This window comes from Ipomoea nil, unplaced genomic scaffold (assembly GCF_001879475.1).
Source record: "Ipomoea nil cultivar Tokyo-kokei standard unplaced genomic scaffold, Asagao_1.1 scaffold0688, whole genome shotgun sequence".
NCBI classification, from domain to species: domain Eukaryota; kingdom Viridiplantae; phylum Streptophyta; class Magnoliopsida; order Solanales; family Convolvulaceae; genus Ipomoea; species Ipomoea nil.
Window position 1 is genome coordinate 8,046,596 of NW_017617116.1, and position 15,244 is coordinate 8,061,839.

Sequence of the window (15,244 nt, forward strand, 5' to 3'; positions counted from 1 at the left end):
CAATCAAAATTAACATGTTACCTGTTGGTAACCTGTTAAATATGTTAATTGCACAATTTTAATCAATTTAAGGGCTTAATTGAAGCTTTGTTTAGTTCGAGGGTCTAATTGAATTTTAACATATAGTTGGGGGGCTTATTTGACCCTTATCCCAATTATTATTGTTTTTATTATTCTCTTTCTCACACTTCACCATAAATTTACTGAATTAGAGTCCACATATCATTTTTTTCTTAATGTATTTATTTTTAATATTTCTTTAAATCTACGACTCAAGCATCCAAGGATTAATAGCCACTAGGTTTTAGTGATATGAGGAGTCTTTGGATCAAGGTACATGTTGCAACATACACCCAATATATACCAAATTTAGATAACTCGATAAAAAAATCAGTCACAGATAAAAATTTTAAGTTAATTATTTTTTAACTAAAATATTTCAGTTCAATTAATGATTAATTTTTTTTTTAATTTAAATTAAAAGTTAATTCAGTTTGAAAGTGACAATTAATTGGATTGCGTGTGTGTTTTTAAATTTGTTGTCATTCATAAATAATATTATTAAACTAATTTTTGCATCATTTATGTAATGTTATTAGGACTATTTTGTGATGTGAAACTATTAATTTATATAAATTCTATTTGTTAATTTTAAAAAATTTTAAATTTGACTAAGATATTTCAGTTAATTAAAAAAAACGATTTAGTTAATTGTTAAAACATTTTAGAAATTTTGGTAATTTGATTCGGATATTAACTAAATAAACATCCCTAAATTTCACAAGTTTTTTTTAGTCATTTACATCATATTTTTTTCTCATCCAGAATGTTTTAGTCACTTTTTTTTCAACTAAAAAAAGTGTAAGAATATGTTAAGACGGAAGGCAATAAGATAATTTTTTCCCCTTTTATATTTTGTTATTAATCCATTAATTTAATCATATATCAAAAAAGTCCGAAAATATCATTTAAGTGAAAACTAAAAAACTAATTAGGATGTAATCACAACCTGGAGGGTGTGGTTGAATGGAATGGCCTCATTCACGTTTAACCTTGATCTTTGATTTTGGAAATGGAGCAGTTTTAAATCTGTATTATTCAAGAATGGGCCCCACTCGACAACCAAGACTTATAAACACAATTATTTCCGTATTATTCGAAATCTAAGATTTTACAGAGTGGATGCATCCAAGACTTATAAACACAATTACTCTGTATTATTCGAAATCTGAGATTTTACAAAGGCCCACTCGACAACCAAGACTTATAAACACAATTACTTCCGTATTATTCGAAATCTGAGATTTTACAGAGTGGATTCATCCAAGACTTATAAACACAATTACTCAGTATTATTCGAAATCTGAGATTTTACAGAGTGGATTCATCATAATCTGTATTATTCAGGAATAGACCACACATGAACAACCAAAACTTATAAACACAATTACTCCGTATTATTCGAAATCTCAATAGGCCCCGCCCGACAACCAAGACTTATAAACACAATTACTCCGTATTATTTGAAATATGAGATTTTACAGAGTGGATTCATCATAATCCGTATTATTCAAGAATGGGCCCCACTTGACAACCAAACACAATTATTCCGTATTATTCTACATAAAAATTTGTACATGTAATAAAGCGTGAGAAAACTGAGATTTTATAGAGTGGATTCATCATAATCTGTATTATTCCATAATGGGCCCCACCCAACAACCAAGACTTATAAACACAATTACTCCATATTATTCTACATAGAAATTTGTACACCTAATAAAACGTGCGAAATTTGAGATTTTACAAATTGGATTCATCATAATCTGTGTTATTTAGGAATGAGCCCCACCCGACAACCAAGACTTATAAACTCCCCAGTTGAGCAAGCAACTCTGGTGTTTTTCTCGTATTTTAATTAGAGAAAGAGAGAGAGATGGCAGAGTTGAATGAAGGAGCTGCTGCTGAGGTAACATCAATCTTCATATATCCAATCAAATCTTGCCGTGGAATCTCCGTTTCTCAGGCACCCATCTCCCCCACTGGTACATAACTCATCACCCCCTCATTAAAGTTTCAATCTTTTTCCAATTTCACTTCATCTTGTGCTCTTGCTGTATATGAATATATATATATATAGAGAGAGAGAGAGAGAGGGAGGAAAAAAAAAAAAAAAAAAGCTTCAACTGAAGTTTCACATGTCTTGGTGTTATATTTGGCATGTTTCTGATTTTATTTTATTTTTTGGTTGCAATTTTTTGCTTGGAAAGATTTGTTGGAATTTTCCATTACACATTTAGGTTCTGTTTGAAAAATTAGAATCACAATGCTGGGCTGAGCCTTTGGCCAGGTGGAATTGAATTAATGTTGTTTAATCCATGTTTATTTGCTTCAAAGAAAATCCATTTTGATTCTTCTTGCATTGGAATCACTATTTCTTTCACTTAGTTAAGCAAAAAAGTTTGTATGAATTGAAATGGAAGGATATATGATTCTTCTTGTGTACCAAATGGAGTCTTAATTCTGTGGCTGAAAAGGGAAAGGTATTTCAGAATAGTTTCTTTAGAATTGGTATGAAGATGTAAATTAAACCAGAAAATATGGAGAGGGGGAGGGGCCAAACTTTCTGAATTTCTGCAAGAAAAAGTGGGAAATGCAGAAGGGTTTTGATGAATCTATGAGGGAAAACAGCAAAAGAATGGCAACACCAAGATTGCATGTTTACTTTATAATCATAATTTTTCGGGGTAACTCAAAATACTCGTTAAAGCAGCCTAACCTCCTAGCCCCGATTTCTTGGATAAAATGCAGCACCATTGTAGGGTGCTACATTGTTGTGAGTAATAAAAGGTTCGATTATAATCATGTAAGCTTAATAAAAGGTTCAATTTTGGCTTGGGTGAATTGTATATGCCTGTTTGGCACAACATGTTTCGAATGTTAATTCGATGAACTGGCTAGCTTCATGCTTTTCTCTTGTTTTTATTCTAACATCCTTAACAATGAACTGTCAATACACTATGTTGTTGCAACAAAAACAAAACATAATATTTGAAATCTTGAGCAGGATTTCGCTGGGATCGACAATGGATGGTTGTGAATTCCAAAGGCCGAGCCCGTACCCAAAGAGTTGATCCAAAGCTAGCTCTAGTTGAAACAGAATTGCCTAACGAGGCTATGTCTGAGGGCTGGGAACCAAATAAGAACTCGTATTTAGGTAATTCAGTCATTTCTTTTCTCCTCCTCTCATTAGAAGTGAAAGCTTGCACCATCCAAGAAGAGGGAGGATAATTGTTAGCGATTTTAGGTTTAAGAGGAGATGCAAACACTCCTTTATAAAAACCTCGAAATAACAATGGGTTCTCACTTGTACAGTTATAAGGGCGCCTGGTATGCAAGCTCTGAAAGTTCCGTTAACTAAGCCTTCTCTCACAACAGAGGGTATCTCGGTGTGGGAATGGTCTGGCTCCGCATTTGATGAGGGAGATGAAGCAGCAACGTGGTTCTCCAATTATCTTGGAAAACCCAATCGACTAGTGCGCTTTAATGAAGGTAGAGCTGAGTATGCACATCCTATGTATAGTATCTTTTGTTATTTGCCGTCTATAAATTTTGATCTAGTTTATTCTTTCTCACCGGGCAGCCTCAGAAACGAGGGTCGTAGACCCTGAATATGCCCGTGGATACAAGGTTAAATTTTCCGATGGATATCCATTTCTCATCCTATCCCAGGTTAGTCGGGTTACTATTCGATTGCAAGGAACCAATCCACCGAATAGATCACAATGTTTCGTGTTGCAGGGATCATTAAACACGTTAAATACCCTTCTCAAGGAGCCCATTCCAGTGAATCGTTTTAGACCCAAGTATATGCTTCTTGACCTCTTCTTTTATTTCTTTTGTGACACAAACTGCTATTTCATTGCCTAACTTCATCTTAGTGGTTATTTGGTTCCATGCTTGGAACATTTTTAACCCTGCAAATCTGCCATTTCTTAAAGTTGTGATATTTTCTTGTCCTCAGTATACTCGTTGATGGATGCCAGCAATATGCAGAGGATTTGTGGAAGGAGATCCTGATAAACAAGTCGACGTTTTATGGTGTTAAATTATGCAGTCGCTGCAAGGTAAAAACTATATTCTCCCTCGACAAATTTCCTGTGCCATAACATTACACTGTTACTTTTCTTAACCGGCTTATCGTATTAGATACCCACAATCAATCAAGAAACTGCAGAAATGGGGTCTGAACCAACTCAAACTCTCAAGCAGTTCCGTTCGGATCAAGTGTTGCTTCCAAATAAGAAACAACAGGGAAGTGTAAGCATCTATCTGGTACCTTGGAAACATTGGTTTAATGATATCTTCCCTACAACCTATTTGCTGCTAATCTAATTGTAATCACTTAATTTTCAATTTTCAGGTGTTTTTTGGGCAGAATATGGTTTGTGCTGACTCCCTTGGCCAGGTTAAGATAATCAAAGTTGGTGATCCTGTTCATGTCATCAAAGCAGTGCCCTCCTGCACTGAAGCAGCTGCTTGAACTCTTGCTTCTAGAATGATCTAGTTAATCTCTTCTTAATCTAAATTATGGAAATAAATCATAGTCTATCTATCTAGAGTATAACATACCATAATACCAATTATAATTATAATATCAATAACTATGGTTTATGATGCATGAAAACTTTCAAGTCTTAATGTTTTCATGTTTCAGAGATCATTTCTCTACTGTTGTGTATCTTGTTTCTCTGTTTCTATGATACCTACGATTGTCTGCCAATAAGACTCGATTTCTTCTATGTTATTGTCATATTCGATTAATAAGATTTAACTTTATCACAACAGTAATATCAAGACATATTCTAGCTTTGAAACAAAATTTCTTGTATATACAACTTATGAGAAGGATAAAAGAAATGGTTGTTCTTGGACTACAGGAGAAGATAATGAAACAAAACTAAAGTTACCATAGTTCCAAAAAAAAAAAAAGGATGTTCAACTTGCAAGCATTTGAAATGGGCAAAACTATACTATAGCAGCTGATTTTATTTGCAATTTGGATCAAAACTCACTCTTGTATTGGCTCCATATGTCCTCGTCTTCCTCATCCTCCTCAACCACAGAACTGTTAACTTGTGTAACATCTTGCTCCACATCCTGGACCTCTGCTTCCTCGTTATGCTCCGAGTTTGGTTCTTCCTTCTGCCCCTGACAAAATGCAGCAAAGGGGTGAATCTAGGCATCGCTCAAAGAGACAATCCTTAGAAATATACCAAATGTTTAGTTACTACTGAGTGTGACGAATTGCATGTTAAAAACTAACTTAGGTGATCCAAAGAAATTTCCTACATGCTGCAGGTGATATGAAAATATAAAAACATGTAAAATGACCAAAAGATAAGGTTCTCTTTGAAGTCACCTCAACCTCTTCGCCAGTCAAGTCAATTGACTCATCTATGCCGTCATCATTTTGGACTTCCTCTGCTGCAATTTGCCTCAAGTGTGCAATCACTTGCTCAAAGCGGGAATGATCTAAAAGATAATGTTTATTGTCAATTGTCATGTAAAACTTGTAAAAGTTAATTCTATAACAATCTGATTAACATTTACCTTTGGAACGATTAGTTAGAGCATCATGAACTCTTGATGGATGTCGCCGCTCTTCTTTCTTATACTTCAGTCTTATCTGAGCGCGTGTCCGGCCCGGAAAGAGTTGTTGTATCATGGAAAAGTCTGAGCCAAATTGCCGAATGGCCTACAGATGAAACAAATGCCAAACTCGCATTGGTCAAATAATTGGAAAGTTCTCTTTCAGATACATTATAACAATCATATAACATAAATGGCTCTATTATCTCCAACTATTTGAACAGATGCAAAGTAGAGTGATGTACCTCATAGAACACTTCTGTGTCCTCTTTTGACCATCGGACTCGGGGTGTTTTTTCCATGTAAGTTTGATAATTAAAGTAGACGGTACTATCTTCCACCTCATTAGTTGTTTGTTCCTCAAACGCTTCTCCATTTTCATTTTCATCTTCATCAAAAGTAAACCTCTCCTCTTCATTGTTCAATTCAGAAGAGTTATCAACATTGCTGAAATCAAATTTTACTATCAGAATCATGTTATCTAAACCAATTTAAAAGCAAAGAATCTAAAAGCACAACAGAACTGGATCTTGGTTCAGAAGGGGAATGACACATTACAATAACACTTAACACCACATAAAATACCTTGGGTTTACTTGTGGTTGTGGGTTCTGTAATGCTGCCTCCTTTTTCTGCATGGAAGAAACAACAATTTTTAGGTGGGGAACTAGAATCTTTATCCATCTCAATGTCCAAAAATGAATTGACAAAAATCTTGCTTTTTCAACCAGGGAGAGAGTTTCTCGAATAACCATCAGTTGATTTAGAAAAAGCAAAGCAAAAATGCCAAGAAGCAGAAATAAAAATATTGTACCGCCAACCGCTCCTTGTGCTCTGCAAGCAAAATTAGATCCTTGATTCGCACTCTTTGGAAGTCGATCTCATCCTCGGGAGTATCCAATAAAGCCTTGTCCACTGCAAAACTAAAGAATTTTTCTAAACAAAGTACTCATCAAATTTAACCTACCCTCCACACTCACAAAATTCAACTATAACCTTACCCATCCTTCTCTTCTGCCGAGTTGTGTGAGAAAACTTTTTAGGTTTCTCTTTAGTTGCCTGCTCAGTTTTATCTGCTTTTTTACGCTTTCTAGCAGGCTTTTCTTCACCACCAGCCTTTTTCTTTGCCTTTTTTCGTCCTTTTTTCTTTTGGGTTTCATTTTCCACCTGAAACTCTGCATCAATATTTTCATCCGCATTTATACCAGAGCTGCCAGGCTGTTCAGCTGGAAAATTCACATCAACATTTGGCATTTCCTCATTAACCGGAACTTCAGGTGTAGATTCTGTGGGGGGAGCATGATCAAATCCTAAAGATGACAAATCAAGAACATCATCGGAAAGTGCAGGAAGTCTTTCTTTATCCACAAAGTCAGTAGACAGTGACTCTTGTGCACAGGAATTAGGAATGCCAGTATCACAGCTCTCTTTGAACACATGTGCTTTGGGCTTGGGTTGGAATTTTCCAGTATGCCGCCCTAAACAAAAAACATTTGATTAGAAACCTGCAGTAAATTTTGACTTACTGATAAAATGAAAAGCCTAAGAAGTCATTCTACCAGATATAGTAGCTAGCTCAGGCCCATCTGGAGTTTCCAAGCAAGGATATGTCTCAATTCCCTGCAACCAAAAATATTCAAGTTATAATTGTTAAAGAGTGAAAAAATTAAGGAAACGGCTAGAAATTCTTACTTCCCAGGGATATGGATAATCACCTCTATTTCCAGGTCTATACTATCAATCTGCGAGACCCCCTCATGAGTAGCAACAACAGGTTCTCCACAAGTCAATGGACCTTGAGCAGCAGATACTTCAGAATTCTGAGCACCGGGGATATTTGATACAGGAGTTGGATCATCAACAGGTGAAGTAGTTGTAATAGCAAGTTGCTCCTCAGATGATGGAATGGTAGTCTCTGCAGAATTATTTGAAGAGCAAAACTATGTCAGCAGAAGACAACCTACTTCCAACATTAGCTGCTAATATGATACAATAAGACTGAGAGACACTTAGAGTTTTAGTATCTAAAGTTTGACACTTGTGTCACTTTATTCCTTAAAGTTTGCAGATACATATAACCCTAAAATTTAGCTTGTGTGATATAAGATGTCCCAAAAATAGCTCCTGTTAGCTTTTAACAAACAACCTTCACCGACTTCAGCAGAAAATGGAGAAAACATTCTTCTTTCTCCATTTGAACAGAAAATGAACAAAACCATTAAAGTGTTAAACAGAAATTAATTTTAAAAACAAAACAAAAAAAATAAAGAAAACTTGTCAAATCACCATTGGAACCTTTGCCTGACACTTTCTTCTATATTTTCTACTCTCCCTGTTTAGAGAATGGGAGAAGTATGTCTTATGATCTTCTGGTAAGCCACCCAAGTAACTGTTTGGGAGAGAAAATAATAAGAATGTATCCATTTGTCTGCAAAAGTCATGTGGAAATACAGGCTATAGTAATTTTAATTCGGATGAAAGGTTTCTTCCTTCCTCGAAAATTAGATGGAGTTATTTCATGGAACAATTTATGTCACAAAAAGCTACTCCGTAATATTTATAGTCATATGATTCATCCAATAACTTTTCAGAAGTAAAGAAATATAATTTAATTTTCCACCAATAAGAGCTAACTCTAAAGGTAATTGAAAGAAAAAATCCCATAAGTAATTAAGGCAAATGATTCCTCACCCGTAGCATTCGTATCATGCGGAAGAAAATCATCAAGTGATTCCAACTCAGGAAATAAATCAGCACTCTGAAAGTTTAAAAAATAATAATAATAAAAGCCAATGCACCAAGCCAGTAACATGATCAAGGGAGAAAAAGTTCACCTCTCCTACTGATTTCTCTAAGCAACATTGCAAGTCTCTATTGTTTTCAGGAACAATAAGTTCACTTGAGCCATCTGTAAAGACATATCAATCAGTAAAAAAAATGACAAAACAAAGGGATTTAAAAAGCACCACATTGTGTTCATTTCAGGCTGAGTAATATATTTGAACTGAAAATTTAGCATGTTTTTTCAATGCTGAAAAGATGAGAACTTTATTGAAAATAAATACAAAGTATGAAACTTTATGTCCAAAAACAAAAACACACATTAAGAAAAAACTAACCTTTTGTGGATAACTGTCCAGCCTTGAGAACCTCAGTCCCTTCACGTTTATCAGCACCACCCAACTGGTTAGATTGTGATGGAGGAGCAGAAGAAGTGGCCGCGGCGACGGGTCCTTTTTTTACGGGACGGCCCTTTGCCTTAGGTTGAAATTTACCAACTGCCCTTGCTGCAATCAAACACATCAAAACACATTACTACTCAACCTGAATTGTAAAACTGAATGTGAAAAAAAAAAATAAAAAAATAAAAAATAAAAAAATAAAAATCTTTGAATACTAACAAGTCTTAGCTGCACCATCGGAAAATAAGTCATCTAAAGAATCCATCTAAGCTTTCCTGAACCAAAACAATTAACGCGGTGTTAAAGGGTTTTTGACTGAAATTTTCTCCGCTTTGTAAATATTCCAAACTGAAGTGTGGATTCATCAATTGCGATGGTGCATTCTAGCCTTAAATCCTTACTAAAATTTCCGATTGCGACCCGCGACGTTGCTATTTCATCGCTGAATTCTTCCTTCTGCTGGCACCACTGTAGCCGCCTGCTCAATCTTTTGGACTCACAAACAAAGCAAAACCGACGAGTTCAAGGAATTAAGGATAATGCGACAGAAAAACAGCCCCACCCCCAAAAAATACAACGTGTAAATCATTCATTGCCCAAACAAAATACAAAAAAGGCGATCCCCAAAGAAGCAACGTGTCTATTAGCATGGCGTTTTTTTGCAGAAATTACCACAGTTTATATAGAACCCTAAATCCCTAATTTTGGTATGCTCAAATTTAATACCTCAATTTTTAGCCGTTGAGGACTAATGGGCGGTGCGAACGGCTACTCTTGAGAATCCAATCCTTTGCTATGACTCGGCGGTATGGGCGAGACAGTCAGGAAGCTGCGTCGTTGAGTTCGCCTCCGGCTTCGACTTTGAAGAACAGAGAAAATGGAATGTTTTTTTTTTTCTTTTAAATATATATATCACGGGCCTCTCTTTGAAATGGGCTTAGCAATTTAATCTTCACAGGCTTGATCTTAAGTTATAAGAGGGCCCATCAATACACTTAATTAAAATAAATAAATAAGATAATAGTATGTGTATTGACTCTTTGTGCTTCAATGGAAGTAGTTATGAACAGATGCTACATTTTAAGAGAGTCAGTAGCACATATATAATTATATAAAAATAATAATTAAATATGATACATATAATAAGTTCATATAAAATATATATTTTATAATAATTAGAATTAAAATGACAAAATTTGTAAATATCTATGGTAATCATAGATAACTCAAGAATTGTAAGGAAATCATAATCCTTTCAAAATTCTATGTAAATGGTATATTGCATTTCTTAAAGAATATTATATTCCCTTGAAAAAGTAAGATAACATGAACCAATATTAGGAATGTAAACTTTGAAATATCACATTTTCTTGATTATGTTGTATAACTTGAACCAAAAACTCGGTATGATTAGAAATGTAAATAGTCATAACATTCAACTTACATTACAAATTCTTACAAGAGTAATGCTAAAAGAGTAAACATTAGAAAGTAACATTTTGGTGTATGAGGAACAAAATTGGATTAAAATCATACAGGCTGATTATTCCCTCATAATCATTACAAAATTTTGTAAAAAAGAAAAGAATAAGAAATTATACAGAAAACAATTTTGGAATTCAGCCTAAAAGTTTTAGTTGGTCTTGGCACTCTTCCTTGAGGCTCTCCCACCACCACTCTTGCCTCTCTTCCGTTTCTGTTCACCATGCTTATGCTCCTCACCTCTTTCATGAGGATTCAAATCCTCAAATTTAATAGGTTTTATGATCACACCAGCTTTCTTCACCACCTGTGGGAAATAAAGACGAGGAAAGTAGTTATGTATATAACACCCTTGACAAGAATGAAAGGAAAACGAAGCTTGTATGAAAGGAGAAAAGTGGCGTGTTTGAGAATTATACCTCTGGACGATTAAGAGCTCCGATTGCTGTTACAGGGTTGAACTCTGGTCCGATGGGCATCCGAATGCTCTGTTCAAATACTTCTGTGGATGTGTAGGGGTAAGGCAATGTCTTGGTATGTAGTTTTTCAGCCTGACAGAACATAAAGACATTCATTGAATAGAGAATACTTGTAGAAGCCAGTCTAAATATATCTACCACCAATTTCCACGGATCGAAATCTTCTATGGAATAAAATACTGAATAGTTGGGGAAGTTTGAAAATAAGAGAATGAAATGCATTATTGAGAAAGACCTTTTTATCCCACTTCTCGTAGATTATAACATGATTAAGACGGGCATCCTTCCTCTTCTTGAGGGCTTCTTCCCTTTTAATTCTCGCATTCTCATGTTGCTCAAGCATCCAAGAGGGTGGACCTTTCTTTTTCTGTATATTCGTCCATTGACCCCAGCCAGGAAGTAAAGCTGGCTTTTCAGGTTCTGGATTTTCATCGTTCAAGATATCCTGTTTTTCTTTCTCAAAGACTTCTTCAACATCGTCGCCTGCAAAAGCACGCCGGATAAGTTCTTCCTGAGATGGGAGTTCATAACTTGACTTAACCCCAGAAGACAACATCCCATCAATCATTTGTCCTCCACTATCTGAATCACTGACATCATCCATTTCCTACATGTAAGACAGTTCAAAGAAATGAAGAAACAATCCCACAATAATATTTTACAATCTAAATCACACAAGGCACATGTCAAACACAAAAAGGATATTTACCTCTGCATCACTGTCATGCACTTCAGCAACAGAGGCACTCTCGGTGATTCTCTTCTCATTATTATCTGATAAGTGTTTCATCTGCTAAGAATCCGGAAAAAGTGGTCGCTGTGAGTGCTAATGTTTGTTTAAAAAATAACAAAAATCTAAGCAAATTAAGGCAACAAGGTTGACCTTTTTCTTTTCCTTAGGTGCCATAATAGCAACTTCATATGTTGTCTTGGGCCCAGGGTCTTTAGCAATGTCCTCAAAACTCTGAGAGCTCATAAAAGTTAAAATTAACATCACCCCTCAAATAAATAATACAAATGACCAACATAAAAAAGATTATATCACTATCCTGCACGTATCAGAAATCCAATCACCTTAAAAATGGAATAATGATCAATCTCAGACTCTTCGCGAAGTACATTAGGATCAAAAGAAACTTCCACTTGAGAAGTCTTATTTTTGCCAAACCCCTCATCTTGTGCTTCTTCAGCATCCACGCCTTCACTATCACTGTCACCATAATAATTGTCTGACTTCGTCTTAGCACTAGACGGTTGAACCTGTTTCTTGGAAGCCCCAAAGACCCTCCTACCACTCAACACATTCTTTTCTTGAGTTTCAGCAACATTTTTGTCCTTCAACTCATTCAGTGATACTTCATACTGCTGAAGAGCAACCTTTGCTTCTTCATCAGCTTCCTCCTTCCTCTTTTTTAAGCTGCGGGCCTACCCCAATGAAATCAATATAATGATAAGTTAAACCTATAGTCCAAAGTGATATTTGCACGATGGCAAGGGGCCAACCACAAAAAGTTAAAGAAGATAGAAAAAATGTACAAAAAAACCTACCATAAAAGGTAAAGACAACACTCCTGTAGTAGGCAATTCTTCATCCTCTTCAAGTACTTTAAGTGTCTTGTCCTTGGCTTTATTCAACAATTTAGTCGCAACATCCCCATCCGAATCAGCTGAAATCTCATCAATGTCATCTTCATCACTGCTCTCGTCACTACTAGCACCCTCTTTCATAGAGTTCATCTTCCTAGTTAAAAGAGCATGTTGATTCAGTTGCTCAGCCAAAGCAGCACGAGTTCCTTCATCTTGGACATCCAAACCACGTTTTAAGATGCGTTGTGCCCATTTGGATTTATTCTTGTGTTTCAAAGTCATCCGTTCCTGCATAAAGTTAAAATTCGAAAAAAGCATTTTGAGCCCCAAAAATCAAGACCAAAATGATGTCCTCCATGACAAGTAACAAAAGTCACCTCAGCCCTTTTGAATTCTTGTTTCATTGCCAATTCTTTAGCAGCTTCAGGATCTGTTTCAGCAAAAGTTGTTGCTTTCAATCTGTCTTTCTTCAACAATCGGTGATATGTTTTGGACTTTATATTTTTAAGTCGTTTTGCTTTCATTTCATGGCGAAAAAGAAGGCTGCGCATTTTAGCTAGTTGATTTTGGCGGTCCTTTACATCTTCAATGCTTATCTGTCAAATAAAATAACACAGGGTTTCTATATTTGCTTACTTTTCTTACACAGGGTTATAAAATAGAAGTAGAGAATTGAAAACCATAAAAGGATCTATAACCAACACCCATACCTCATTTAGTTCAAGAAGTCTTGCACCATCTTTTCTATGAGCATCCACTATTTCACTATCACCAACCAAAGAAGCAATTTTCTTTTCAAATTCTGTTCTTGGTTCAAATTCAGCAGCTAATGCACCTACAGTAGAAAATCCCAAGTCTATATCTTCATCAAAATAGATAGTTGATGCTTCTCTGTTTCTCTTGACCAATGGTTCCCACTTTGTAATATCCTTTTTGGATTGTTCATAAGCAGCTTTTCGTTCCAATCTCTCTTGATCTGGTCTAGGGAGAGGTGCATTAATGGACATGGACTTGTTCTCCATTCTTTGTATGTTCTTCCTAAGTTTGCTGAAGCCTGACTTCCCCTGGAGTGGGTCCAGAAGATCTTGAATACTAATGCGGCCATCACCCTCCAGAATATCCCGACTGGGATTATATTCGGACTCTGGATATGCCTCAGATACTATAGCATCACTTCTCTTCTTCTTACCTAACAAAATTTCATATTTTCAATGTCAACTGATTTAAGTCTCTTATATGAAACAAGGCTTAATTTTGGATCAAAATAGTTAATGCAAATTTTGAAGCTAAAAATATTACCTACAAAAGCATCACCGGGCAGGCCAGTTATTTCCTGCAACATCCGTGAATGTCTTTCATCAGCATCCTCCTCAAAATCATCTCTGTCTTGATTATTTTCATCATCTTCATAGTCTTCATCCTCAGATGTCACATTCTCATCCTACATAGAACAGAAAACTCAATGACTAAATAATTCAGGCAGCTCATAGCAGCAAAATTCCAGGCCAAAATGGCTGGTATCAGTAACAATAACTAAATTTGAAACAATCAAATCAGTAAGATACCTTGAAGTCTTCAGGAAGCTCATGTAGCTCACTTAGGTAATTCTTCACAGGATCATATCGTTTGTTCTTCTTAGATTCCTCCTGGGCAACACCTTGTTCGTACTCGTACACATCACCGGCGGCGACATCAGAGTCGGAAGCATCAGAGTCCGGCGCGTCTTGAAGAGCAATCTGCTTTCGGAGAACATTGGGCAAGCCAGGCCCGCGCCTTCTCTTTCCCCTCTCGTCTTTGTTAGAATCCTTCCCACGACTGAACTTCCTCCTCTTGCCTCTGCCTCCATTGGCTCCCTCCTTGCCTCTGCTCTTCAAATCCGCCATGCTTTCCTCTTCCGGAGAGCTTTTCGCGCCTGTTCTCAGTTCTTTTGTTAGGTTTACGGAAGAAGATTATTTTGGGCCGGACGTGGATATATCAATTGTTGGGCTAATAATAAAGGAAGCAAAAAATGTTAAAAGAAATCATTTGAGTTTAATTGGTCCGACCAATCTAAAGTCTTATTTCAGTCACTAAAACTCCCATCTAGTTTTAGGATGCATTTCTTTCTCTCTTTTTTAACAAAAATAATTTCAACAATTTTTTAAATGATAGTGACTCTATTATAATATCTGTTGCACAAAGAGCCAATAACGCAGGTTCGAACTCACAATCTCCTATATAGGAGTCCAACCAGAGTGCCATCTGTAATAAGTGCTTGGCTAATTTCAACAATTTTTTAGAATGCGATTTTGCTTCAGAATTCATAAAAATACAAATAAACCAGCAAATATTTAGTGGTTTCTGGCGGAAACCAGAGTTGCTCTAGTTTATTAATGGAAATAAGTAATATTGGTTTTCACACATAAACCAAGGTTGTGAGTGATTGTTGTCGTTTTTGGTATGTGAAAAATGACTTCCACCAATATTTAAAAGAATCGTTTTCCTTCAAAACAGTCATATTTTCTTCCGTCAATATAAATAATTTCTATTGGCTTGATTTTTCAGAAACATTCGAACATTGAAAACTCAAAAAATAATTTTCAAAATTATTTTTTGAAATTTTAAAGACACTTTAGATGTATATTTTAAGTGAAACTCGTATTATACCTTTAATTGACAAATAAAATTATAAATAAATTTAAGTTATCAATATGCAATAGACTCAAATTGATGAGCCCAACCCATAACTTAACATAGAATTTATGGATTTTCATTTGTTCATTTGCTTTTTCGATGATTGGGCATTTGGGCTAGCAAGTAGCAACACTATGTTTTATTTGCTTAACACGAATGGTTCATTGGCCCAATCCGACATATTAATAT

General features: G+C 35.7%; 3 protein-coding genes across 8 annotated transcripts; 1 reads left to right on the forward strand and 2 right to left on the reverse strand.

Moving 5' to 3' along the window:
* Positions 1 to 1,845: 1,845 nt before the first annotated feature.
* LOC109176195 (mitochondrial amidoxime reducing component 2-like) lies at positions 1,846 to 5,143 on the forward strand. Of its 2 annotated transcripts, XM_019325644.1 has the most exons (9): positions 1,846 to 2,045; positions 3,068 to 3,217; positions 3,376 to 3,552; positions 3,644 to 3,732; positions 3,802 to 3,866; positions 4,025 to 4,127; positions 4,210 to 4,320; positions 4,424 to 4,587; positions 5,064 to 5,143. In XM_019325644.1, exons 1-8 carry the CDS (start codon positions 1,937 to 1,939, stop codon positions 4,541 to 4,543), a joined length of 924 nt encoding a protein of 307 aa, XP_019181189.1. In that variant the 5' UTR covers positions 1,846 to 1,936; the 3' UTR covers positions 4,544 to 4,587; positions 5,064 to 5,143. The 2 variants fall into 2 exon arrangements, with proteins under 2 accessions (XP_019181189.1, XP_019181188.1); XM_019325643.1 differs by lacking the exon at positions 5,064 to 5,143 and having other exon boundaries at positions 4,424 to 4,741.
* On the reverse strand, positions 4,875 to 9,692 carry LOC109176194 (transcription factor TFIIIB component B''). Of its 4 annotated transcripts, XM_019325641.1 has the most exons (15): positions 9,561 to 9,692; positions 9,236 to 9,321; positions 9,054 to 9,109; positions 8,772 to 8,939; positions 8,487 to 8,560; positions 8,344 to 8,410; positions 7,368 to 7,567; positions 7,212 to 7,272; positions 6,654 to 7,130; positions 6,467 to 6,567; positions 6,238 to 6,284; positions 5,898 to 6,099; positions 5,614 to 5,758; positions 5,423 to 5,535; positions 4,875 to 5,211 (listed from the first exon to the last, which is right to left on the reverse strand). In XM_019325641.1, the coding sequence occupies exons 3-15, from the start codon at positions 9,097 to 9,099 to the stop codon at positions 5,065 to 5,067; spliced, it is 1,848 nt and encodes a 615-aa protein (XP_019181186.1). In that variant the 5' UTR covers positions 9,100 to 9,109; positions 9,236 to 9,321; positions 9,561 to 9,692; the 3' UTR covers positions 4,875 to 5,064. The 4 variants fall into 4 exon arrangements, with proteins under 4 accessions (XP_019181186.1, XP_019181187.1, XP_019181184.1 ...); XM_019325642.1 differs by having other exon boundaries at positions 5,429 to 5,535; positions 9,054 to 9,321; XM_019325639.1 differs by having other exon boundaries at positions 9,054 to 9,321.
* A 630-nt stretch (positions 9,693 to 10,322) lies between these two features.
* LOC109176249 (uncharacterized protein C57A7.06-like) lies at positions 10,323 to 14,349 on the reverse strand. Of its 2 annotated transcripts, none has more exons than XM_019325709.1 (11): positions 13,948 to 14,349; positions 13,682 to 13,823; positions 13,093 to 13,571; positions 12,760 to 12,978; positions 12,344 to 12,670; positions 11,870 to 12,220; positions 11,679 to 11,759; positions 11,505 to 11,585; positions 11,031 to 11,402; positions 10,736 to 10,867; positions 10,323 to 10,623 (listed from the first exon to the last, which is right to left on the reverse strand). In XM_019325709.1, exons 1-11 carry the CDS (start codon positions 14,263 to 14,265, stop codon positions 10,468 to 10,470), a joined length of 2,658 nt encoding a protein of 885 aa, XP_019181254.1. In that variant the 5' UTR covers positions 14,266 to 14,349; the 3' UTR covers positions 10,323 to 10,467. The 2 variants fall into 2 exon arrangements, with proteins under 2 accessions (XP_019181254.1, XP_019181253.1); XM_019325708.1 differs by having other exon boundaries at positions 11,505 to 11,588.
* Positions 14,350 to 15,244: the final 895 nt, after the last annotated feature.